Source organism: Narcine bancroftii, chromosome 4 (genome assembly GCF_036971445.1).
Source record: "Narcine bancroftii isolate sNarBan1 chromosome 4, sNarBan1.hap1, whole genome shotgun sequence".
NCBI classification, from domain to species: domain Eukaryota; kingdom Metazoa; phylum Chordata; class Chondrichthyes; order Torpediniformes; family Narcinidae; genus Narcine; species Narcine bancroftii.
In genome coordinates, this window is record NC_091472.1 from 307417197 (window position 1) to 307442861 (window position 25665).

The window sequence follows — 25665 nt, forward strand, 5'->3', positions numbered from 1 at the left end:
TGGTATTGGTCGTCAGGGAAAATATCACTGCTGTGCTAAAGCAGGACGGAACAGAGAGCTCAACAACTGAGGCGAGATGGATGGAGCTAAGGAACAGGAAAGGTATGACCATCCTCATGGGGTTGTTTTATAGACCACCCAAAAGTCAATGGGAATTAGAAGAAAAAAATCTGTAGAGAGATAGTAGACAGCTGCAGGAAACATAAGGTTGTGATAGTAGGGGATTTAAATTTTCCACATATTGATTGGGGCTTCCATATTGTAAAAGGGCTAGATAGTTTAGTGTTTGTGAAATGTGTTCAGGAAAGTTTTGTAAATCAATATATAGAGGAATCAACTAGAGAGAATGCAATACCGGATCTCCTTTCAGGGAACGAAACAGGACAAGTGACAGAAGTGTGTGTTGGGGAACATTTTGGGTCCAGTGATCATAATGCCATTAGTTTTAAGTTAATTGTGGAAAAGGATAGGGCTGAGCCTCGGGTTGAGATTGTAAATTGGAGAAAGGCTTAATTCTGAGGAAATGAGAAAGGATCTAGAATGTGTGGATTGGGACAAGTTGTTTTCAGGCAAGGACGTGCGAGGCAAATGGAGGATTTCATAGTGGGTGGTGGAAATGGCAAAGGAGGCTGGGACAAATTATGAAGATACAAGTTCCGAAAGACCCAAAAATATTTTTGTTAGGTGATATTCATAATTTGAAGTTAGATATTTATCAGAGGAAGTTTTTAAGTCTTGCAGTAGAAAAGAAATATACGGTGGTAACATGGAAATTAGATAATAATGTAGAGTTGAATAGATGGCAAATGGATTTAACAAAATTGTATACCATTTGTTCAACTAATGGAATCAACCAGAAATTTTTTTTTAAAAGATTTTGAAACCATCTTTGGATTTCATTGGTAATAATTCATCTACAGTGTCTGCTCCTCCCACTCCAATTCACCCTAGTTAATTTAGAGGAAGACACCTCTGATGACCTGGCATGAAAGTCCTTGTCCTGGGTGCAGATGTGAGGAGATAGTGGAATTGAGGGAAAGGAATGGACCAAGTGAATTTGAGGTTGGGTGGAAGTTGACAGCTTAGTGGATCAAGTCAACGAGCTCTTCATGGGTGCGTGAGGCAGCACTAAAAAGTAGTCATCAATGTAGTGGAAGAAGAGTTGCGGGGCCTTGCCTGTGTAGGTTTGTAGCATGGATTTCTCCACGGAGCCAACAAAAAAGCAGGCATAGCTGAGACCCATGAGGGTATGCATGGCTACCACTTTGACCTGGAGTAAGTGCGATAAGTCAAAGGAAATATTATTGAGGGTGAGGACAAGCTCTGCCAGCCGAAGGAGGGTGGTAGTGGAGGGGGACTGGTTTGTTCTATTGTCCAAAAAGAAATAAAGGCCTTCATTATGGGGAATGGAAGTGTATAGGGATTGGATATCCATGGTAAATATGAGGTGATTGAGTTCAGGGAACTGGAAGCTGTTGAAGTGATGGAGGGCGCGTGAAGTGTCCCGAATGTAAGTGGGGAGAGACTAGACTGGGGAGGGGGGGGGGAAACAAAACAGAGTCAGGTAGGCGGAGACCAATTTGGTGGGGCAGGAGCATGCAGGCACGATGAGTTTGCTGGGACAATTGGGTTTTGTGGCGCTTGAGTAGGAGGTAGAAACAGGTGGTGCTGGGTTGGAAAACAATCAGGTTGGAGGTTGGGCCAGGAAGGAGACTGCAAGTGATGAGTTCTGAGATGGTGCATGATAGAGTGGTTTGATGAGATTTGATGGGGTCCTGTTGGAGGAAGTAAGAGGTGTTTGAGAGTGGTCACCTGGCTTTGATCACATAGACATCAGTGCGCCAGACCACAACAGCCCTATTCTTATCTGCAGGTTTGATAGTGAGGTTTGGATTGGTGCAAAAGGAGTGGAGACCCAGGCATTCCAAGGGGAGGGAGATTGTAATGAGCGAAGTCAATACGGATGTTATGACAGCAGTTGGATATAAAAAGGTCCAGAGAAGGCAGACGACAGGAATGGGGTATCCAGGAGGAGAAAGGTTTAAAGCGGGAGAAGGGATTTTTACGGGAAGTGGAGAATCGTGGTTGTAGAAGTAGCCATGGAGACAGAGCTGACAGAAGAAGAGTTCTAGAACCACTGCTCTAGATCCAATTGTAACTGAAATATTTTGCTTGAGAAAAATTGTCATGGCCCATTTTCATGCACATAATGAGTCAATTAGGTATGAGTGAAACAGTGGTTTTCAAACTTTTCCTTTCCACTCATATATCACCTTAAGCAATCCCTTAGTAATCACAGAGCATTTATAGCATAGGAATTGCTTAAGGTGAAATATGAGTTGATGGGGGGGGGGCAGTTTTACTCTAAGATCTCTAATCACCTCTGATGCATTACACAAAACCCAATCCAGTACAACCAATCCCCTAGTAGGCTCATCAACAAGCTGCTCTAAAAAGCCATCTCGTAGGCATTGAGATCCAGTCCCAACCTAGTTTTCCCAATGAACGTGCATGCCAAAATCTCCCTTGACCACTATAACTTTGCCCTTCTGAAACATCTTTTATAATTGCTGTTGTAATTTGTTGTCCATAATTTGTAGTCTGTATATAATTGTCAACAAGTGTCCTTTTACACTTGCCATTTCTTAACTCAACCTACAATAATTCTACATCTTCTGATCCTATATCCCTTCTTTTTAATGATTTAATGTTATTCCTTATCAACAGAGATATGCCATCCCCATTGCAGAGGAGAAAAAAAAAGAGTATATATGGTGACAGTTTCCTGGCACAGCAGCAATACATTTTTCTTTATGCAAAATTTTAATGACCTCTTTTTGGGCTTATTCCATTTGTGCTCTCACTCCTGAAAGTGCATCATGAGTGTCAAGGAAGACAGTGTACGGCAATACTAGATCACTCCAATAAAGTTCAGTCTGTCAAATTAATATCAAAATGTTTAAATTATGTATGAAGAAACTTTATTTAACTGAATGCAATGGAGCAAAATGGTGCAAATAAATATGCTCCTCGACATATTTGGATCTACTAAACATTTATGGGATTTTAACTGATTTTAAGAAATGATTATACAACTTTCTCCCACTTACCAACACTCTTTAACTTTTCTTCTAAGAGTTTCAATGTTTGCTGAATGGCTGTTCCATCAGCTGGTGCCACATCAGCACAAAGCATCCCAAGTAACCCATCGAGCTGCTGGGACAACTGTGAAAGATCAATTTACTTGACTTAATTTTCAAGTTTACACAAGTTTTGCATAATATTCATTAATGTGAAACAAAAATAAACATTAAGAAGAATTCTTAAGCATAAAATCCATCGTAAAGAGTGGACTAAAATACATCTAATATCCTTCTGTGATTATGCCTATGTAGCTACTCGCTTCATTTTTAATTGCTATGTGTAAACTTTACAGTAACAAATGAGATAAAAGAATGCTAAGGAATACACTTCCAACCAGTCACACTAATCACTAATGGAATGAATTTACAGAGGTGGAGTACTGTATTAATTACTATACTATAATATGTATTCTTTGCATCTATGGGTGTTATGCCTTGTTGTGGGCCTGCATGTTTGCACCGTGGACAGGAGAGCGCAGTTTCGTTGGGTTGTACTTGACAATCAGATGACAATAAACTTGAACAAAAAGATACAGGACAACCAATGTACTTGGAATTCAAGCAGCCAGTACAAATAAATGTAAAATATTACAATAAATAATACGTAAAAATCGCAGGTTTAAAATTGTAAAAGTAAATGTTCTCTGAACGAACACAAAAATCTTTGGTGAAGATGGGAGCAAATATTCAGCCAGCAGAGGGCCTTGCTCATTGCAGTTATGTGAAATAGCAATGGCGTCACCCAGGATGAAGAACTGGTTGATGCCACTCACTGTTGGGGTGATTCCTTATCTCTGCTTAGTAAGAGTCACCCCAGTCAGAGGCTTTATCTGTGGAGGTGGGGGGGGAAAGGGGGTTAATTATCGATAATATTATTGTTTGTCTTTCAGGCAGCTCAGAGGGGGAGGAATTTGGAGATGAAGCAACAGTTAAATGTTTTCAAAGAATATGACCAAAAATAAAGTAAAATGCTTTAGGTTTCTATATTCACACAAGTGAAGTTTGTTCAGTCTTTTAAACCATTTATTCTTATTGCAAGTGTATTAGTTTGGCAACGCTAGAGTAAGTCTCAAGTCACTGGAAAATACACATAACTGGCATCTACCAATCCCCATTGGTGTTGGATACCAGGGGATTTACTGTACTTCATTTATATGCAAAATATTTTTCATTAACAGGGTGCTTACATCCTGAGCAATACCATGGAATTCAAGTGCTGTCTGTAGTACATTCTGCCGAAACTCCAGTTGGCTGGCCTGTCGATAGCATACATCACTTAGCTGTTGCTGCAATGCTTTTAGTTCAAGCAAATCGTCTTCATCCCCTGCATTCAATAAAGCTGCAATCTGCTGATTCAGCTCAACGTACACTGCAAACCATTCCTGAAAATAAATTAAGGAAGAAATTAAAGAAAGACTGACATCCTAATCTATAAAAATCCAAAGACAATATGCCTTTTTTTGAGGTCTCATTAATTTGAAAGTAGCACATTACTTGCGAATGATAGAAAAACTGCGAAAGAAAGCAGAGTTGGAAATCAAAAAATGTGAAAAAGTATCATGTTTCAACAGCATCTGACACAAAGATATATATCTAAGGGGTGGCATAGTAGTTACACCTTTACACCGCCAGCAATTGGGACAGGAGCTTGAATCCCATGCACTGTAAGGGGTTTGTGGGTCCGGTTCCCTCCCATCGTTCGATAAGTACCAGGGGTGTAGGATGTAAATTGGATGGCACTGACTCATGGGCCGAAATGGTCTGTAACCATGCTGTATGTCTACATTTAAAAAGTTTAATTTATCAATTATTTCAATTTGAAATTTAACTGGATGTTAAAAGAAGAGCCATTCTGGAAATGTGCCTGCTCCAAATCTTTTGAAAAGCAACTTTTTTCCAAATCCTCACACCATTTTGACCTACATATCTTAATCTGATTTTTAAAAAATAAATCCTTCCATCAGTTCTAAATTTTAAATTTCTGCCTTCCCACGTAAACTCTCAACCACTGGAAACAGATTTTTCTAAGACACCTTAATAAATATGAACACTCTATGAAATCAAATTTTAGATTTTGTTCCAAGAAAATGATCATAATTAATCCAATCTGGTGGTTTAATTGCAAACTTTATCTTTGGCATAATTCTAGTCAATTTTTTAGAAATCTTGGTGGAATTTATGAGAATGGGGACTCATTGAAATATTTCATAAGTATGAATCGAGTAGATATAGAAAGGTCATTGCCCATAGTAAGAGAATCTAGGATGAGAGGGCACAACTTCAGGACTGAAAGGGGTTTTCTGAGAACAGAGATTCAACAACATTTCTTTAGCCAGAGAGAGTGGTGAATCTGTGGAATTTGTTGCAACAAGTGGCTGTGGAGGTCAAGTCAGTAGATATTTTTAAGGCAGAAATTGAGAGGTTTTTGATTAACCATGGCATCAAAGGTTATGGGGAGAAGCCCAGGGAGTGGGGCTGAGTGGGTGATGAATGGTGGGGCAGATTCAATGGGCTGAATAACCCATTTCTGCCTCTTGTTTTATGGTCATAAATAGACACACCACAATAGATCTGACGTGTATCATATTTTAACAGTATTGTTAACAAAATCAGAACTCTTTGGAATTTTGTGCAAGATGTGCCTAAACCCAGCTATGCAATGCAATAGAGACATATTAGGTTTGTACAGACCTGACCTCCAAACCTTCTGTGGAGAAGGTCATGGAAACTAGGGAATTCAGGGAGAGAAGTGATATCTTGAAACATATCCACATGACAAATGAGGATGTGCTGTGTAAGGTAAAACATCATGAGATGGGAATGTGTAGGGAGTTACCCTGTACAGGGCAGTAACAAGAAGGGGAGGTGTCCTTGTACTCCTGTTAGGTAAAACATCATGAGATGGGAATGTACAGGGCTGTAACAAGATGTAAATGCATCCTTGTACTTACAAGATAAGAGAGACATTGATGGATTGAGAGGCAGGAAGCTAGCAGGGAAAGGATAGCAACAGTTTTAGTCATTGGACAAGTAATGATATGATGATGTTCTAAGCATGTATCCAAGGGTATAAAAAATCACCATTTTGCTGATAACGGCAGAATGCATTCTCCGACTAACATGGTTGGTCGCAAGTGTTACAATCCGGTAATAAAGAACAAAGAACCCTGATTTCGACTCAGCCTGGTGTTTGTCTCACTCATTCATGAACAAAGCAGACCTAACAGCTGGCAGTCTAAAAGCGCATAAAGGTGAATAAATCTCCTGGGCCCAACCAAGTGTATCCTTGGATATTGTAGGAAGCTAGCAAAGAAATTGTCACGGTCCTGGCAGTGTTATTGCATCGTTAGCCAAGGCCGAGGTACCAGAAAACTGGAGAGTAGTTAATGATCCTTTTAAGAAGGGTTGAAAGACAAGCCATGGAATTATAGGCTAGTGTGCCTGACATCAGTGGTAGGAAAGTTACTGGAGGTTGTTCTGAGGAGACAGGATCTACCAGAATTTGGAATTCAGGGATTGATTCGAGATAGATAGCTTGGTTTTATATATGGGAAATTGAATCTCACAAATTTGATCAAGTAGAACCAGATAGTATAGTTTATGCAGACCAGAATAACTGGCAAATGTATCACAAAATATGAATATTTATTTAAAAAAATCATTGGATAAATACATTTTTAGTCAAAATGCAACAGAGTTTTACTGCACTTAAAGATGGTAAGAATGTAGTCTTATTTTGGACAAATATAAAGTTAATGTTTTGAAGCAAGATTGTGCCATTCCAAAACTACTCTCGATCCCATTAGAAATATTTTACATTCACTAATGAAAGAAAAAAATTGCTGCAAGTAATTGACCATCCTGCATTTGGAGAAAACAGTTCTCTCCTCCATTTACCCATGTCTTGCTATGCCAGCAAAAGACTTCTAGCAATCAAGATTACCAATAGAATTTTATATCTTTTTCATTGTTGATCCTAATCTCAATGTAAAAAAAAAAGTCAAGAGTAAACCCAAATAAATATTAAGTTAACCTGCATCTAATCTGGTGTCTTTTTGAATGCAGATTACATGGAAATAACGAGTCGAAGAATGTCAAAAATCATACATTCCAACAATAGCTAATACAATGACACAGATATTCTACAAAATTATGAGCAACTTTACCATAATATGTGCCACATCACAAGATTTCTGTGGTGATGTTAAGATCCATACAAAACATCTAAACTGAGAGCCAAATCAAATTTTCTGAATTAATATTCCTGATTGCCACACCCAAGGGACTGTTTATTTGAGAATTACTTAGCAATTGTCTGAGGGTTAAGCATGTTGAAGGAGCTTCATTGAAATCTGAAATTTGATGAAGTAACAAAAATAGTTAAACTCCCCCTGCCATTTTATTCAGGTGTCTATCTATTTTTCCACATTCCTGTCAAAGCCCTCAGGCCTAAAATGTTGATTGCCTTCTACTTCCTATTGATGCTGAGTTTCTCCAGCACTTTTATGTATTGCACGTAACTCCAGCATCTGCAGATTATCTGGTTTCACTCTTTGTACTGGTGAACTATGTGGTGATATGTAATTACACCATTAGGTCACCAGGGGTCATCCCGGTGACCTTGTCTATAAAGTAGTCCAGAGCTACAGTCTAGCCTTCCAGGTTCGTCTTGCAGAGAGACGAGTCCTCTTAGTGTACATATTACTTTATTAAATTAATCCCAGTGACCTTGTCTATAAAGCAGTCCAGAGCTACAGTCTAACCTTCCAGGTTTGTCTTGCAGAGAGACGAGACCTCTTAGTGTACATATTAGTTTATTAAAGCTGTCTTATACTCACATTGCTGGTGTGGTTACTGTCAGTACAATAATTTAATAAACTAATATGTACACTAAGAGGTCTTGTCTCTCTGCAAGATGAACCTGGAAGGCTAGACTGTAGCTCTGGACTACTTTATAGAGAAGGTCACTGGGATTAATTTAATAAAGTAATATGTACACTAAGAGGTCTTGTCTCTCTGCAAGACGAACCTGGAAGGCTAGACTGTAGCTCTGGACTGCTTTATAGACAAGGTCACTGGGATTAATTTAATAAAGTAATATGTACACTAAGAGGTCTTGTCTCTCTGCAAGACGAACCTGGAAGGCTAGACTGTAGCTCTGGACTACTTTATAGACAAGGTCACTGGGATTAATTTAATAAAGTAATATGTACACTAAGAGGTCTTGTCTCTCTGCAAGACGAACCTGGAAGGCTAGACTGTAGCTCTGGACTACTTTATAGACAAGGTCACTGGGATTAATTTAATAAAGTAATATGTACACTAAGAGGTCTTGTCTCTCTGCAAGACGAACCTGGAAGGCTAGACTGTAGCTCTGGACTACTTTATAGACAAGGTCACTGAGATTAATTTAATAAAGTAATATGTACACTAAGAGGTCTCGTCTCTCTGCAAGACGAACCTGGAAGGCTAGACTGTAGCTCTGGACTACTTTATAGACAAGGTCACTGGGATTAATTTAATAAACTAATATGTACACTAAGAGGTCTCGTCTCTCTGCAAGATGAACCTGGAAGGCTAGACTGTAGCTCTAGACTGCTTTATAGAGAAGGTCACTGGGATTAATTTAATAAACTAATATGTACACTAAGAGGTCTTGTCTCTCTGCAAGACGAACCTGGAAGGCTAGACTTTAGCTCTGGACTACTTTATAGACAAGGTCATTGGGTGACCTAGTGGTGTAATTACATATCACCACAAACTGTATTTTTTTTTTAAATTTAAAAAAAAACTTTATTTATTCGTTCAGAAAACAAATAATATATGACATATACAGCAATTAAACATGAACATTTTTTTAATATATATAGAAAGAAAAAAAGAACCCCCCCTTCAGCCAACTCTCCTAAGGAGAACCATAAAAAAGAGAAAAAATATTTAAAAAAAGTTAAATATACATATTAAAATCTATCAATATAAATTGAAATGTAAATATTCCGAGTATAACAGCCACTTATTAATAAAAAAATTAGAATGATCATGCGAAACATGTGTAATTTTTTCCATTATTAAACAATATTTTTGTTTTTATATTGCACTTTTGATCCGCACTATCAATGACTCTAAAGACTGAGTGAGGAGCGATTGGCTTTAATACACATTATACTTCAGCTGTCCCAACTCCATGTACTTGAATGAATGGAAGGGGGCAGGGAGGTTGACCTTTCTGGCCGGGTCACAGGGGAGAGGTTAGATAGGGTTGAGTCATCACTGGGTGAGCCAGCCACTTATGTACAGAGCAGCAGCAGGATATACATATCACTACATTTTTATCCTTGTAACATTGTACCCTACACTTTTTGACTATATTTGCACTTTTTTAAATTTTTGCATTACTTAAGTATGGATTGGCCAAGTTTTTCACTGCATCTCAGTAACTAGGATAATAAAACACTTCAGTTTTATTCAGATTTCTTGTCAGAATACATACATGACATGGCATACAACCGTGAGATTCTTTTTTCCTGTGGGTGAGGCAGAATGACCATTTATTGGTAGTGCAAAAACAAACCTGTAGATAGCGTATACATGTAAACAGATAACAAATGTAAACAAACTGTGCAATAGAGAATTTTAAAAAAATCAAAGTTCACAAGCAAGAGCCCTTAAATGAGTCCCTGATTGAGTTTGTCATTGAGGAGTCTGATGGTGGAGGGGGGGTGGGGGGGGGCAGCTGTTCCAGAACTTGGTGATGCGAGTCTTGTGGCACCGATACCTCTTTCCTGACGGCAGCAGCGAGAACAATTCAATAAATCCTGATTTTATTTAAAACAAACGTGTCAAGCAGAGCTCGTTTTCTCAATTCTACTAATACTAAGTACAGATACTTTGTAAAACTTGTACAACCAATCACTTACACTGTGCTGACTTTCTATTTCCTCGTGTTTCTGTTGCAAGGCTTGAGAAGCTCGAATGGAATCTCCAATTCCCCATTGTGTCCTGAGTTGTTCCGATCCAGGACCCTCCAGCCAGTTCACAACCTGAAGAAAACAGAGCAAGTCATCATAAAGACATTGCTACCCTCAAGCATTAAAAGGCAAAATAGAGACATTAAAGTTTTTAGGAAGTGGCACAACCAGATGCGACTGAAGATGCAGTTGAAAGGAATATACAATTTCACAGTTCATGCATGTGAGCTACAAAATTTGCATTTTTTTACACCGTTTTGTTTGTTAGATTTTTAAATCGTATCGGATGCATTCATGTACATCTGTGCTGTAAATTGTGCCAGTCACCATATTGATGATTGCTTTCATAACCAACGACCACCACATCCAGATTAGACTGACTGCAATGTCAACATAATGCCAATTTGATGCTTGGAAAAATTGCATTTTAATGCAATCAATTTGAATGATATTTATTTTCTTAACTTACAACTGCCCTTCACCTTATAGAAGTATTTGATTGGGAAGACAATAGGTTAAGATGAAAATATATCCCTGCATCAGAGATAAGTGTGTGCAGTGAATTGATAAACCAGGTGTGTAATTTCTGACTGAGATGTGGGTGCTACAAGTGGAATGTCAATGGTTTTTTCTAAGTTGTGGCATTTAGCATGCAAAATCACTTGGACTCAAGACCTCAGGACTTGACTCTGAGTACAGTTGACATCTAAAATCAATGGGAAAGGGGAGAGTAGGGAGGAAATGCTGTTTGCATACATATCAATGTATTACATCACACTCATTTCTTTGTAAAAATCTTTAAGTGCTGAATTATGTCATATCCCTTAAATTTAAATATTTAACCATTTCTATATTTTAAGGCTAAACCACATTAATGTAAAAAAAACTAAAAATATATCAAATGAATGACCATCAAATAAAGTAGCAAATCTTCAAAGGATATTGCTGCAAATCAGCCTGCAATTGCACTACCCTCATCTACAAGTTTACTTCCCAATATTTCAAAATTCACTGAGCTTATTTTCCTAAAATAAAATAATCTTATCTATACTACGCTCAGACTTTTATGTATATTGTATCCTGGGCTAAGCTCCATTTAAACTAAAATGGACAAATTGTAAAGTCAAAAGGGCAATATAATGTATTTATCATATTATAGATATGCTATAGTAAGTTTCCGATTAACTGAAAACCGATCATCCGAAATTCCAAATACACAAAAGTTTTTAAAAAAAAATTGAGTGAGACATAGCATCACAATTTGAAAAAAAAGTTTTAAAAATTCATCCATCATGCTCAAGTGGGGCTACAGGGCATCAGTTTTGCAAAGGAGACATTTGTCCACAGTTTCACATTGAAGGATAGCACTGATTGTCATTTTTTTGCCATGAGTTACTACAATTTTGTAATAAATTGCAGTGTGGCATTCTCAAAATTTGAATTGAATACTGTGCCCTCTCCCTGCTCAGCCGCCCAAACTGCACTCTATCTCCTCCGAGCCATGCTCTTTCCCCTCTCGTCTGCCCGAGCCGCACCGTTGCTCTCTCCCCTCTCGCCTGCCCGAGACGCACCGTTGCTCTCTCCCCACTTGCCTGCCCAAGAGACACCGTTGCTCTCTCCCCACTTGCCTGCCCGAGCCGCACCGTTGGCTCTCTCCCCACTCACCTGCCCGAGCCGCACCGTTGGCTCTCTCCCCACTCGCCTGCCCAAGCCGCACCGTTGCTCTCTCCCCACTCGCCTGCCCGAGCCGCACCGTTGCTCTCCCCCCATTCGCCTGCCCGAGCCGCACCTTTGCTCTCTCCCCACTCGCCTGCCCGAGCCGCACCGTTGCTCTCTCCCCACTCGCCTGCCCGAGCCGCACCGTTGCTCTCTCCCCACTCGCCTGCCCGAGCCGCACCGTTGCTCTCTCCCCACTCGCCTGCCCGAGCCGCACCGTTGCTCTCTCCCCACTCGCCTGCCCAAGCTGCACCGTTGGCTCTCTCCCCTCTCGCCTGCCCGAGACGCACCGTTGCTCTCTCCCCACTCGCCTGCCCGAGCCGCACCGTTGCTCTCTCCCCACTCGCCTGCCCGAGCCGCACCGTTGCTCTCTCCCCACTCGCCTGCCCGAGCCGCACCGTTGCTCTCTCCCCACTCGCCTGCCCGAGCCGCACCGTTGCTCTCTCCCCACTCGCCTGCCCGAGCCGCACCGTTGCTCTCTCCCCACTCGCCTGCCCGAGCCGCACCGTTGCTCTCTCCCCACTCGCCTGCCCGAGCCGCACCGTTGCTCTCTCCCCACTCGCCTGCCCGAGCCGCACCGTTGCTCTCTCCCCACTCGCCTGCCCGAGCCGCACCGTTGCTCTCTCCCCACTCACCTGCCCGAGACGCTCTCTCTGTCAAATATCCTTTCAGCAGGGTTACTGAAATTCTGTTGGAGGACAATCCAGGTACAAACTCCTACCACTTACAGGTGACGTGAGACCTCGTGCTCCCACGCAGGAGCAGGGAACTTGGGCTCCCAGGCAGGATTGGCGACAGCAGTTGGGAGGTGTCGGGGATTGGTGACTGCCAATACAAGTATTCTCCTGATGCTATTGGGCTTTGTGACAGATATAGATATGTTTTTGGGCAATAAATTGAGGCAGAGTTTTTAGTGAAGGTCACATACAAACACTTTAAAACGGAACTTATTTAAAATACTGGCGCTCTGCTATGCAAAAACTTTGGAGAGTGCCCAAGAGACTTCACTAATGGATTGTTGTTTACAAAAAGGCAACAGGTGAAAGAACTTGTCGGAGCCGCATTCTGTCTGGAGTGGGTGGTTGTAATGGAAGATTCTAACCTGTTTTTTTAAACTTGCAGCTCTGGGTTCTGCAAGGCTGAGAACCTGCTTGTTTTTTATAATCAGCAGACATAAGCTAAATTCCACCAAGGGGCCAGAGATGTTGTTATCTGACGAAAGGACATCTGTGTACAAAGAACATTTAATCTTGTTGCTTGTTTTGGTCACAGACTGTCAGAGGCCTAGCCTTGATGCAAAATAAACCATTGTATTCAAAGTGATAAGCTGAAAATTATGTTATTCGTTAGAGGCCTAGCATGCTAGCTTGCTTGCTTATCTTTCTTGCTGCGCTGGGAATTGGTGCTTGGGTAAGCAGTTTTTGGGTAATATAAGCCATGGTCCCGCTGCTGAAGTTTGAGACTCTCCGAGAGGTGGCAACATCTCTCAGCAAAAAGAAGAACAACTTCTGGAGTCCAGCCAATGTCCCGGTCAGGGGAGGTGGAGAAGTTGCTACCGGCGTCCTGACAACCTACTACAAGTGTGCAGTCGTTGCCTCACTTCGGCAGTTGGAACCAGTCCAAGCGTTGATAAGTATAGTTGGGAAGGGCTTGCATATTGTAGTGTGAAATCAGCTTTTGAATTTGTAATAAACATTTGTATAAACTAAACTGCTCTCGGTGTGTGTGTCTATTTTCTTTCGGTAGCTCAAACACTGTGACCAATCTAAAACGAACAAAATGAGAGGTATAAGTTTACCCAAGACAACTGGCGCAGCGAGCAGGGTTGGCCTCAAGATGTTTTGCCGAAAGAAAGAGGTGAGCCCTGAGCAGTTCTTGATTCCTGGATGGACTTCCAAAGACGATGGATTTGGCATGTTGGCCAATACCCTGTCTTTGTTGGGACCACCCATTAGTTGGGATGAGAAGTTAGACTCATCAAGTGCACCTCTGGGAGAGCGGGTTGCCACTCTCTTTCGAGAAAGTAAATTTCCTGTTAAAAAGGGGACGCTGACGGTAGGTTTTTGGTTGCTGGCCACAGCCTTACGCCACTCCGTTCAGCGTGAAGCAGAATCAGTTCAAAGAGAAGTAGAATCTCAGCGCAAGAGAAAGCAATTAGAGGAGGAGCTAGAAGCCATGCGACAACGCTGTTCCATGATAAGTGAGATTGTTCGCACCAGTCAGGACAGAGCCAAAGAATAGGAAGATAAGCATGTCCAAATGATCTGCCGTAATATTAAACTCCGGCAGCAGCTCTGTGCAGATAAGGAAAGGCATGGAGTAGAACCCGATCCATATCGTATTCGTGCCATGATAAGGAATGGTGACGACCCTGATGTAATTGAGGATTGGATGGGAATATCTGGAATGACAATGGTAATAATGCAGATACTCCTCAGCATGTGTCTAACATACTACCCTCTCCACCACCTGCTGTTCACGCCCGCCCCAGAAGGCAGCAGACTTCCCAAACAGACGGAAGATGTAAGGGTAGAGATGGAAGGGATAGATACCCCGGTCTCCCACGTGGACCCAGGGGAAAATACCCAAACCCCTGCTTATGCTCTATGGCCTACTTCCTCTACGGGATGGCCTCAGAATCCTCCCCTAGACTGAGTGGAGGGCCCTGCGGGCCAAAGTGGGAACAGGGGTCGGAATCAGTCAAAGATGCTTGACTTCTCTGTAAAAGAGCTGGCTGCCATTGGAGATCGATTTAGGCAAAAGGCAGCCTGGCTTCTGCGTGTCTGGGAACAAGGAGGGGGGTAATGTATTTTTAACCCCTGAGGAATTGTTGGGATTAGGAACATTGTCTACTGATATCAGGGTCACTGCTGAGCTGCGGGATAGAGGGAGAGAGGTGGATTACTTACTGACTACTCTAGGGGATGCCCTGCTACGAGTATACCCATCACCAGTAGATTGGGATTTACATTTGCAGAACAATTGGAGAACCCCAGAGGAGGGCATAGCAGTAATTCGTCAACAGGCCCTGGCCTCTGCCTTGTATGCAGGGCGTTTGAGGCTATGGGCACATGGGGGGAGCCCTGATGAAGAGATATTCACGGCTGGAATGCATACCAGATTAGTTCGTTCCGCCCAACTCACTACACGAGGGCTGGTTCTGTCCGTAACTAGTCCGCTAATTGGGCACCCTGTGTCTGAGGCGGTGCATGCCTTATCTGGGCCTTGAGAATTAGAATTGGGAGGTAAAATCCACTCATGTACAGCCCAGGTTAAATCAGACAAGCAGGATGAAAAGAGAGGGTCTGCTGCTAATAACAGACCGACAAGAAAGGACCTTTTTCTAACCTTGTTAAAGTTAGGCGTACCTAAAAGTGATATTGATGGGAAACCTACTGCAGTCCTTTATGCCCTTTGAAGAAGACCGCAGAGCCCACCTCACTGACAAAAGACAAAGGAGGAAAAACCCAACACCCAACCCCAACCAACCAATTTTCCCCTGCAACCGCTGCAACCGTGCCTGCCTGTCCCGCATCGGACTTGTCAGCCACAAACGAGCCTGCAGCTGATGTGGACATTTACCCCTCCATAAATCTTCATCTGCGAAGCCAAGCCAAAGAAGAAAGAAGAGAAAAGCAGGGGAACATCATCCCCAGCTGCTGAGTCCTCCTGGCTCAGCTGTGCTTTCTGCTCCCACTGCTGCTTCTATCGAGCAGGCTTCTCCTGCTCCAGTTACCCGTGATGAGGTACAACAAATGATTAACAAGGCTCTTATGGATAATAGTGGCATGTGGGCCTGGAAGCCCCCGAACCCTACTAAAGCATGAAGGTGTGGGCAGGGCTCCCGTGTCTACACCATTGAGATACGGTGGATACACGGGGACCCACGGCCCTACATACCGTTAACAATCCATTGGGGTGGGGGTAATGACCGCCAATATTTGGCCTTGGTTAATACGGGTGCGGAGCACTCGGTGATTCCGGGTAACCCCGACCTCTGGACTGGACCGACCTTTCGAATAGAGGGGTTGGGAGGATAGCCCTTCCCCTATCTGGTTACATGCCCTGGTGGCTGCTACTGACGAGTGTATCCTGGGTATAAATATGTTGGCCGGTACGGCCCTTAATATTAGCCAAGGGGGATTTGCATTTGGAATTCGGACTATTACAAAAAAACTAGTAGTGGGTCAGGCTAAGTGGGATCCTGTGATGGTGCCACCCCCCATGAAACCAGTGTGCATTCCACAATATCATTTCCCTGGAGGGCAAGAAGAGATTAGTGCCACCATTGATGCTTTGCAAGAAGAAAGGGTAGTGAGCCCCGCAACGTCGCCCTTTAATAGCCCCGTTTGGCCGGTCCAGAAGCCGGACGGCTCCTGGAGAATGACAGTTGATTATTGCTTTTTGAACAAACATGCCCCACCACTTGCTTCAGCAGTTCCGGACATTGTCACCCTTATTGAAAACATTGCTACTGGGAACTCAGGAACATGGTGTGCTGTCATTGATCTCGCTAACGCCCTCTTCAGTATTCTTATAGTTGTACACTCACAGGATCAGTTCGCCTTTACCTGGAAGGGGCGCCAGTATACCTTCCACCGGCTCCCTCAGGATTATGTACACTCTCCCACCATTTGTCACAGCCTAATTGCCTGTGATCTGGAGACGGTCCCAGTATCACCTTCCCTCTCAATTCACCATTATATTGATGATGTAATAATCCAAGGGGCCACATAAGAGATGGTACAGAAAGCAGAACAAGAGGATGCCTGGTTTACTGATGGTAGCAGCCGATGGGTGCAAGGAAAGCAAAAGTGGAAGGCAGTGGCTTACCATCCCAAGTCAGGAATCAGAGGAGGGGGATGGTGGCTCCAGTCAGTATGCTGAGTTGAAGGCAGTCACTTTACCACTAGATCCCCATGATTACCCTCTTCACCTATTTACTGATTCCTGGGCTGTGGCTAATGGACTTGTGGTATGGATGGCTGATTGGCAAAAGAATGACTGGATGATACATGACCACCCAGTGTGGGGCAAAGAGTTGTGGCAGCTGTTGTGGGATGCTTCCCACCACCGTGAGATAACTGTGTGTCACGTTCATGCCCATACTAATGTGGCGACTAACATGGCACAACATAATGCAGTTGCAGATCAGCTTGCCACCATCAGCCGTGCTGATACTGTCCCCCTGGCTCGATGGGCACATGAACAGAGTGGTCATCTGGGGGAGAAGGGATCAGCTATGTGGGCCCATACACATGCTTTACCTGTCCATCAGGATGATGTCCGCATGGTCGTGTGTACATGCCCAGAATGTCAACTTGTGAAGTCCCGTGTCGTTCCTCCTGGTCCGCATGGCCGAATAAAATGGGGTGCTCACCCAGCTGCGGTTTGGCAAATTGATTACATAGGCCCTATGCCAGACTGTATGTGTAAACGTTACATCCTAGTAATGGTTGACACCTTTTCGGGCCTGGTTTTTGCTTTTCCCACCAAGACGGCTGACCAGGCTAGCACTATCCAAGGACTAAACCATTTAATTTCTCGTTATGATGCTCCAGAGGAGATTCAGTCTGATAATAGCTCGCACTTTTCCGGGAAGGCAATCTGTGATTGGGCAAATGACAACGGTATCTTATGGGTTCACCATATTCCTTATTACCCGCAGGCTGCTGGGTTAGTTGAAAGAATGAACGGCTTACTAAAGGAACAAATTCGTTTGTTAACATCACTGGGAACCCTGAAGGGGTGGTGCCATGTGCTGCAGCAAGCAGTCGACAATTTGAATCATCGCCCTTTAAAAGGAGGTACACCTTTCCACCGACTTCTTCACGCTTCTGAACTACAGCCTATTCCAGAGGAAAAACAGTCATTGCCCCCACTCCTGAACTAGAGAATGTTGGACAAAAGGTATGGGTGGCACCACCAGGTAGTGGCCCTCCTGTAAAAGGAGAAATAGTGACACCTGCCCAGGGTAACACTCGGTAGGTAGCTATTGAGGGACAGGATAATTTTGTTTAAACACTGAATGCTTACGGCATCGTGAATGACATGTGTCAGGCTTCTTTGTTCCAGGTCCTCCGTTTTACACTCCTGGTGATCTGGCTTAACAGCTGCTTTGGTGCCAACAATTGGATTTGTAATGACGAGGACGTTCCGAGTGAGTTGCCCGTGGGAGACACGGTCCGATGCATTACATCAAGGAAGTCCTCAAGTGCAGCTTATGTTATTGTTCAGCATGTTTCAAAATCTGTTCGTGAGCTCCAGTGTCTGGGTATTGTGGCCAACAAAGATAATGTGAGCCTTGGTTGGAATCCTTTTTCATGGTTAGCTGGTACATTTGGGGGGGTTGGGCCACAATATTCTCCGTTGGTTGCTCGCTTTATTGCTTGTTTTTGTGATTAATGTAGTTTTAATTTCTCTTTTACACTCTTTTTGTACTCTTATGCTTGTCAAGTTTCGTGTCTGACAGCCTGTGACCAAGGGGTGGAATGTAATGGAAGATTCTAACCTGTTTTTTTAAACTTGCAGCTCTGGGTTCTGCAGGGCTGAGAACCTGCTTGTGTTTTAGAATCAGCAGACATAAGCTAAATTCCACCAAGGGACCAGAGATGCTGTTATCTGACGAAAGGACATCTGTGTACCAAGAACATTTAATCTTCTTGCTTGTTTTGGTCACAGACTGTCAGAGGCCTAGTCTTGATGCAAAATAAACCATTGTATTCAAAGTGATAAGCTGAAAATTATGTTATTCGTTAGAAGCCTAGCATGCTAGCTTGCTTGTTTATCTTTCTTGCTGCACTGGGAATAGGTGCTTGGGTAAGCAGTTTTTGGGTAATATAAGCCATAGTCCCGCTGCTGAAGTTTGAGACTCTCCGAGAGGTGGCAACATCTCTCAGCAAGAAGAAGAACTTCTGGAGTCCAGCCAACGTCCCGGTCGGGGGAGGTGGAGAAGCTGCTACCGGCGCCCCGACAACCTTCTACAAGTGTGCGGTCATTGCCTCGCTTCGGCAGTTGGGACCAGTCTAAGCGTTGATAAGTATAGTTGGGAAGGGCTTGCATATTGTAGTGTGAAATCAGCTTTTGAATTTGTAATAAACATTTGTATAAACTGAACTGCTCTGTGAGCGTGTCTATTTTCTTTCGGTAGCTCAAACACTGTGACCAATCTAAAACAAACAAAGTGAGAGGTATAAGTTTACCCAAGACAATGGTCTGAGAGGGTCATGTGGTTTTGCAAGCAGAGAGAGTCAAACAAACTTTTCTCTCACAGAGAGAGAGAAAGAGAGAGAGAGAGGGAGAGAGATCAGTTCTACAGTTTGACAGTCAGCAGCAGCAGCTGGGACTGGAACAGGACAAGCTGGCAAGCTTGTGGAAAAACCCCATTTGAAAGACGGGTTGTGAGTGCTTAGTTCATCCTGGTCAGAGCCCTTGTGGTTCATGCAAGAGGAGAAGACTGACTGTCTAATGTTTCAGTTGAAATAGGAAAAACAAAAAGGAACTCTGTGCTGACCTGAAAGAAAGAGGTTATCATCTGAAAAACCCTGATGGGGCAGGTTTCTGCGGCAAGACATTGAAGTGGCTGATTAAAAGGAATCAGTTGTGGGTGTCAGCATACAACGAATCTCTCTGAAAACCGACAAGAACCTTCCTGAGTGGTAACCATTTACCTTTCAAACACCAAAGCCTGGTGAACTTCATAAATGTTAAATTCTCTGCACAGTATAAGAATTGCCTGCAACCAGTGAACTTGAAGGAATGAGAAGTGAGATTGGATTGTGAACCAATAAACTTTTCTGAACTTACACACATACATTACATACACGTGTGCTTAGAATTAGAAGGGGGTTAAGTTAGGTAAGTTAAGTCATTAGTGATAAGTTAAAGTGTGATTCTGTTTTCATGTTTAAAGATAATTAAAAGCAACTTTTGTTTAAGTAACAATTTGTCTTGGTGACTATCTATTGTTGCAGGGTTTTGGGGTCCTCTGGGCTTGTAACAGAGAAAATTCCCAAATATCTGAAAAATCCACTTAACCAAGTCCAGTCCCAAGCATTTTGGATAATTGAAACTTACTACTTCAGCACAATATCCAATTTACATTTAAAAAAATAAATCTCTTAATATTCTTGGAAATTTTTGCCAGTTGCATGAGAATTCTGAAAGCATCAATACCAAATAAATTATTTACAACATTTAGCACGTGTCTCCTCGGATGGTATCTGCATTTTGGGTGGAGGTCTTTCCAGGACAGAGAAACTTCTCTTCAGCTCTCTCAAACCTTCCAACCAAGGACTCAATGTAGTTTTGATAAATTCTTTAGCACCTTCACTCCCATAGAGTCAGTCCTTTGGTTGAGGTCAGAAAGTTGTAGAATACCTGCCAGCACCTTCTACCACTGCAATGCAACTGCATTTAGAAAGTGTAGAAGCGTTTAAAGTAATATTGGTCAAAATATTAATCCCATGTCAAAATATCTTTAAGCTGTTGCCTGTAAAAACCATGCAAGTAAGCAAATGCTGTTGTGCTGCCTCCATCAAGAAGACTTTTATGTAATATGTCTATTTTTGTGGATTGGTAAATTTAAGCTGACAATTTTTTAAACTTTAATTTTAGCTGTTTGGAAAGATAAAGACAAAAAAAAAATGTTTTAGAAATCAAAGTTAATATCACACCAAATCTAATTTTGCCATTTGGAATACATCTAAAGTGACAGAAAAAATTCTGACTAAAACTATCAGAGCATCTTTACAGAACTTAAGATTCTTGAACAATTTATTTTAACATTTAAAATGATGAGTTGGAGAAAGACTCCTGAAGAAGGGCTCAGGCCAGAAACATTGATTGGCTTTTGCTTCGTATGGGTGCTGTGTGATGTGCTGAGTTTCTTGAGCTAGACGGTTGAGATACCACACAAATGTTCAAACCTATGTACAGTTCCTTCCACAATAAATCATCTCCAATCCTTCACACTTTCAAGGCTGAGGTTACTAAAGCTCCAGAAACTACATCCAATGTTGGAGCAAGTATTACTGAAGCATCACCATGTCCTTACTAATGACATTTACTCCCACATTATTTTAAGCTTAAGAATAATCTTTCTTTAAATAAATCTCATGGATTTGTCTCTCAATTTCGGAACTCCTTAAACTTCTCTCCCCAAAATAGCAGTTTCCTTTCACTATGTAGAATCTGCTGGAGGAACTCAGCAGGTCGAGCACGGTAAGTGGGAGATAAAAAATGGTTGACATTTTGGGCCAAAACCCTTCAAGACATGACATTAGTTGCTCACCTGCATAACTTTTTGTTGTATCTCCTCAAGTTGAGTACGTTTACTACGTTGTCTACAGACCTCTTGATATCGAGTGTACTGCTCTCGTAGAGAGTCCAGTAGTTTTACCACTTTGGGCTGAGCTAACAGTTCATCATCCATTGGGGACCATGACATGCCTCCTTCTAACCCATTAAACCGTCGCTGCTGCAACTCCGATAGTAGTTCATGACCTTCAGAATAATGTTAGAAAATGTTTAAACAGCAAATATTTAATGAATTCTCACAGTATATAACACAGGTTAGAGTATCATTTACCCAAAAAATGAACGATTACATTTATTAAAAGGCAATCAATAAACATCACAATTAAGGAAGTATTTGCTCAGACACATACTCTTTTCTTGCAAAGGTGGCTTCTGCCTTCGGATATAACTCATTGAGCAAAACTAAACCAGGATGTGAAAATCTGCTGTCATGTAACTTCTATGCTTTCTCTGGAGACAGCTTCAAGACAATAAGATATTCAGTATCTCACTTTACAAGGCCAGTATGTTTCAACAAAGCTGCACAAATTTGAAATCGCAATACAGAGAAAAAAAAACTAGAATAGGCCTTAAGTAGAATAAAGCCCCAATAAACATGGAAGAGCAAAATTAAGGAAGTAGATGTTTTCATTATCTAGCTATTCAAAACAAACTCCAGCTGTGTTGTGCCAAGAATGATTATTCAGCTTCTCATTGCTCCATTTATTCTCTCTCCTTGGGAAAGGATGGATTGGCACAGAAAATTCATTCATCAAGAGCCAAGTAGAAACAGATGCAAAGACCTTTTTGTATTCCTAGCATAAAGGGCAACATCGCCTATTCTGGGAGGAGTTGCTTGCAATCGTTCTTAACATTAGTCCAGAGGAAGCCCTGTCCCTGTGTTATTAAGTATGTATACAGAGTTATCCTCAATATTTGAGACCACCTTGAATGAAGAATTGAAATATTTGTTGAGTGGATAATACAAAAGTTTACTGAATAACACATCTATAAACTGAATCAGAACCATGTTTGAGTTTGAAAGTCACTTTTTAAAAAACAATTGCATAAAGTAAACTGCAATCAAAACCAAGAATGGATATAAATGGGAGACTCAATTCTAGAGCATGAAGCAAGTATAACAGAATTGGTGCACTAGAAGTATAATTGAGGATCACCAACCGATGCACCGATGGAAAAGGTTTCCACATTCCACAATGAAAACAGTCATTTTTAATGACAGAGCAAAAAGGATCTTCCTTTAATGAAGTAAAAATCCAAGATTACAAGTTTATTTGGTAACAAAACGAGACATTGCAACATCTTATTCAGTGGACTGACATTGAAGCTGTTTCTCTGTATTATCATTTATTTGAAACAAATGCAGAGAGATAACACTTAAATAATTTGCTGCAGAAATTAAGTTAATTTAACACTAAACTAACTTAAAAAGCACATTTATTAGCAAAAACTACCTGTTTGCAAAACCGTTTCTGGGTCCACGGAAGGAAGAAAACTGTATTCTACAAGTCTGCAAAATTTAAAGAGATTATTTTTTTAGATAGTACTCAGAGTACAAAATAAAATCATTCTTAACTAGGTACCAAGTTAGTCTGGCCTCAGTAAGTTTAAATTTAAGAGTAGTTTGACGTTTACTAGTGCCAGGTTTTGTTCCAAAGATATACTTGACCTGAAAATAAAGTGGTACATTGGAAGAGAGTTTGAGAAAAATACAAGAAAACAGGCGACTCAATCTGAATGGTTAGTATTTTGCCCAGAGTGGGAGAAACTAAAACGAGAGCACACAAGTTTAAGGTAAGGGTGAAAAGATTTAACAGGTAACTGAAGGGAAACTTTTCAGACAGAGGCTGGTTCATATATGGAACCAATTGTCAGGGGAAGTGGTGGAGGGAGGTACCATGATGCCATTTAAAAGGCACTTAAATAGATACTAGATCAGGAAGGGGTTGGAGGAATATGAGAAAAGTGAAGGGAAATAGGACTAGTTCAAATGGGAAAATTGGTAACATGTACAAGTTGGGGCGAAAAGCCTGTTTACACACTGTTCAGTTATAACTCCGAGCTGATTATAATCTCAGATAAAGATATAATGCTTGAAATACTCAGCTAGTCAGGGAAGAAAGGTAATGAACAGAGAAGAGTTCCAAGGACTATTATCAGAAAACACTAACAAGGAACTTCCTCAGAGATGTTCATAGATCACTAATGAATCACTGGCATTTTCCAGTGCAAGTTTCAGAAAGATTTGAACTCTTGCAGTCACATAAGAAAAGACTTCAATTCAATTTGATGATGCTTTGGTGGGGTGTTGTCAAACTGCACTCAATGTTTGACTTAGATATAGAGTCCAGAAATAACCCAGAAATACTGTAATTCCTCAACATAACACTGGGGAATTGCTAACCTGTGCCAAATTAGATGATGTAGAGACAAAGAGTCTTTTCATTGCAAAGGAGAGGAATGGCTGCAATTCTCAAAGGTGACTGACATTTTGAATTAATAGTTTTTACTTATATTTCCTGACTGGTGAAAGAGAATACATTTTTAATTAAAAGTGCGGAACTTCCGCTGGCGACCAGATGCTATGAAGAGGTGTGGTCGTGAGCTCTGAGTATTTTTTTTAAACATTTCCCAACTAAACCTTTCGAAGCTCATCTTTGAGCCAGTTACACTCACCAGAAAACTTTTCATGCAGAAGAGAGGAGTTAAAGTTCCTAAAATAACTCGTTTCAAAATCATGGAAGAAAGAACTAATGGAGCAGGAAAATGAGCCCAAACAGGATACTCCTTTCACATTTGGTATGGCTTCCAAAATGATTTCTAAACAATTGGAGGATATTAATAATGCCCTAAAAATGTGGGCCAAAGAAATTGGACAAAAGTTGTATCTGGTTTTGTACTCAATACCACACCTAGAACTAGATCTGACAACTTTGGAAGAAGATTTGGCTGTGATAAATAACCGGCTGGATAAGCTTGAAAAACAAAATGAGCTTTGATTGCTGAAAACAATAAATTAAAAATGAGTGCAATGAATCTGGAAGGTTAGAGCCGCCGAAATAACATTCATATTTTAGGTCTGAAGGAGGGTATTGAGAAGGACAAACCACCAATAAAATTCTTCACAGATGTACTTACAGAACCTTTTGGTGAAGAAGCCATTGGAAAGGAATGAGTGCTGGAAAGAGAAACTGCTCTCTATCCTCTAAAGACTCTTCAGAATTCCCTATATCTGTTATTATATGCTTCCAACATTTCCAAAAAAAGGAATTAATTCTGAGGTTGGCTTGTTTGAAGAGGGATTTAATTTACCAAGGAGCATGCATTTGCATTCTTGAAGACTACTGCCCAGAACTATGGGTAGTCCCTGACCTATGACTTTAATAGGGACCAAAGGATTGGTCGTAAGTCGAAGAATGGGGACCTCGGGCTGCTGACGGGGGAGTGGGGACCAGTATATACTGTACTTTTAAAACAAAAAAATGTACTTGAATAGTAGTTATAAAGATTTTTTAAAATGTTGGTCGTTTGTGCGGGTAACTCGCATAGGTCAGATGTCAAGGACTACACGTAGTTTTGCTTTGCAGTGTGTCCTATGAAATTATGGCGGACTTATATATGAAGATTTTAAGGCTGCTCTATGAAACTCAGCGAGACTGAAAATTAAGTACAGCACTCAGAAGATTTTTTTAAATTCACCCGAAGAAGCTTGGGGCTTTGTCAAAAAGGAGACTCCCAGGACTGTCAACCGCTACTTAAAGTTGAGCAAACTGTTGTTATTTGAAACTGCAGAATGTGGAAGGAATTTTTCTCTTTTCTGTACTTGATAGTTTAATGTCAAAAAAGGCTAATATTATTGAATTTATCGAGAAATGTTTCTGATTTAAATACAATTGCCTTTAGTTCAACGGCTCCAGGCGATACGTCTCTGGGCTTGAATATTAGTACTCGTTTGAATCTTAGTAACTGTTAAATTTCTGTTCTCTTCGTATGTGTACAGATGTCCTGGGTATTTCGGGGAAGGGGAGTGTTGTATTCCTGGAAAATAGACTGCATCATGGTTTCCTGTAATTCAAATTGCCATCATCTGCGTACACGCATCAAAAACCGAGTGTTGAAAATAAGATTTTTTTTACTTTGTCTTTCCGCCTTGAGAAAAACAGTAAAAAATGTTTCTGATTTAAATACTTAATCACTTTTAGTTTAACGACTTCAGATGATATATTGCTGGGGTTTGTACATTAGTACTTGTTTGGATCTTGGTAACTGTTAAATTTCTTTCTGCACGTGTGTCCATTGTTCGGATGATTGTTAGATGGTATATTGGTTTACAACTAAGATTGAAGGAGACAAAGTTGACAATTAGTGAGCCTGTTTGACTGACTGAATTTGTCTTTTCATCTTTCCCATATGTATATCAATTTTAACATCCAATTTAAAAGCTAAACAGGATATCTTAGTCTTAATTGATGATAGCAGATAGCGCATGTGCAATGGAGAATTGGAACTTTACCCAGACA

General features: G+C 41.3%; 1 protein-coding gene and 1 long non-coding RNA gene across 6 annotated transcripts in view; one reads left to right on the forward strand and one right to left on the reverse strand.

Moving 5' to 3' along the window:
* sestd1 (SEC14 and spectrin domains 1) overlaps positions 1–25665 on the reverse strand; it is a 153856-nt gene that overhangs the window by 9671 nt on the left and 118520 nt on the right. For all 5 annotated transcript variants that reach the window (XM_069935853.1, XM_069935856.1, XM_069935857.1 and 2 more), the window contains 5 exons: positions 22600–22655; positions 21120–21331; positions 10061–10183; positions 4331–4525; positions 3111–3225 (listed from right to left, as the gene is read on the reverse strand). In XM_069935853.1, the coding sequence (XP_069791954.1) occupies positions 3111–3225; positions 4331–4525; positions 10061–10183; positions 21120–21331; positions 22600–22655 (701 nt within the window). The remainder of the gene's footprint in view (positions 1–3110; positions 3226–4330; positions 4526–10060; positions 10184–21119; positions 21332–22599; positions 22656–25665) is intronic.
* On the forward strand, positions 13248–18897 carry LOC138762229 (uncharacterized). Its single transcript, XR_011356846.1, has 3 exons — positions 13248–13460; positions 13574–13684; positions 17903–18897. It is a non-coding gene; the product is annotated as an uncharacterized lncRNA (long non-coding RNA).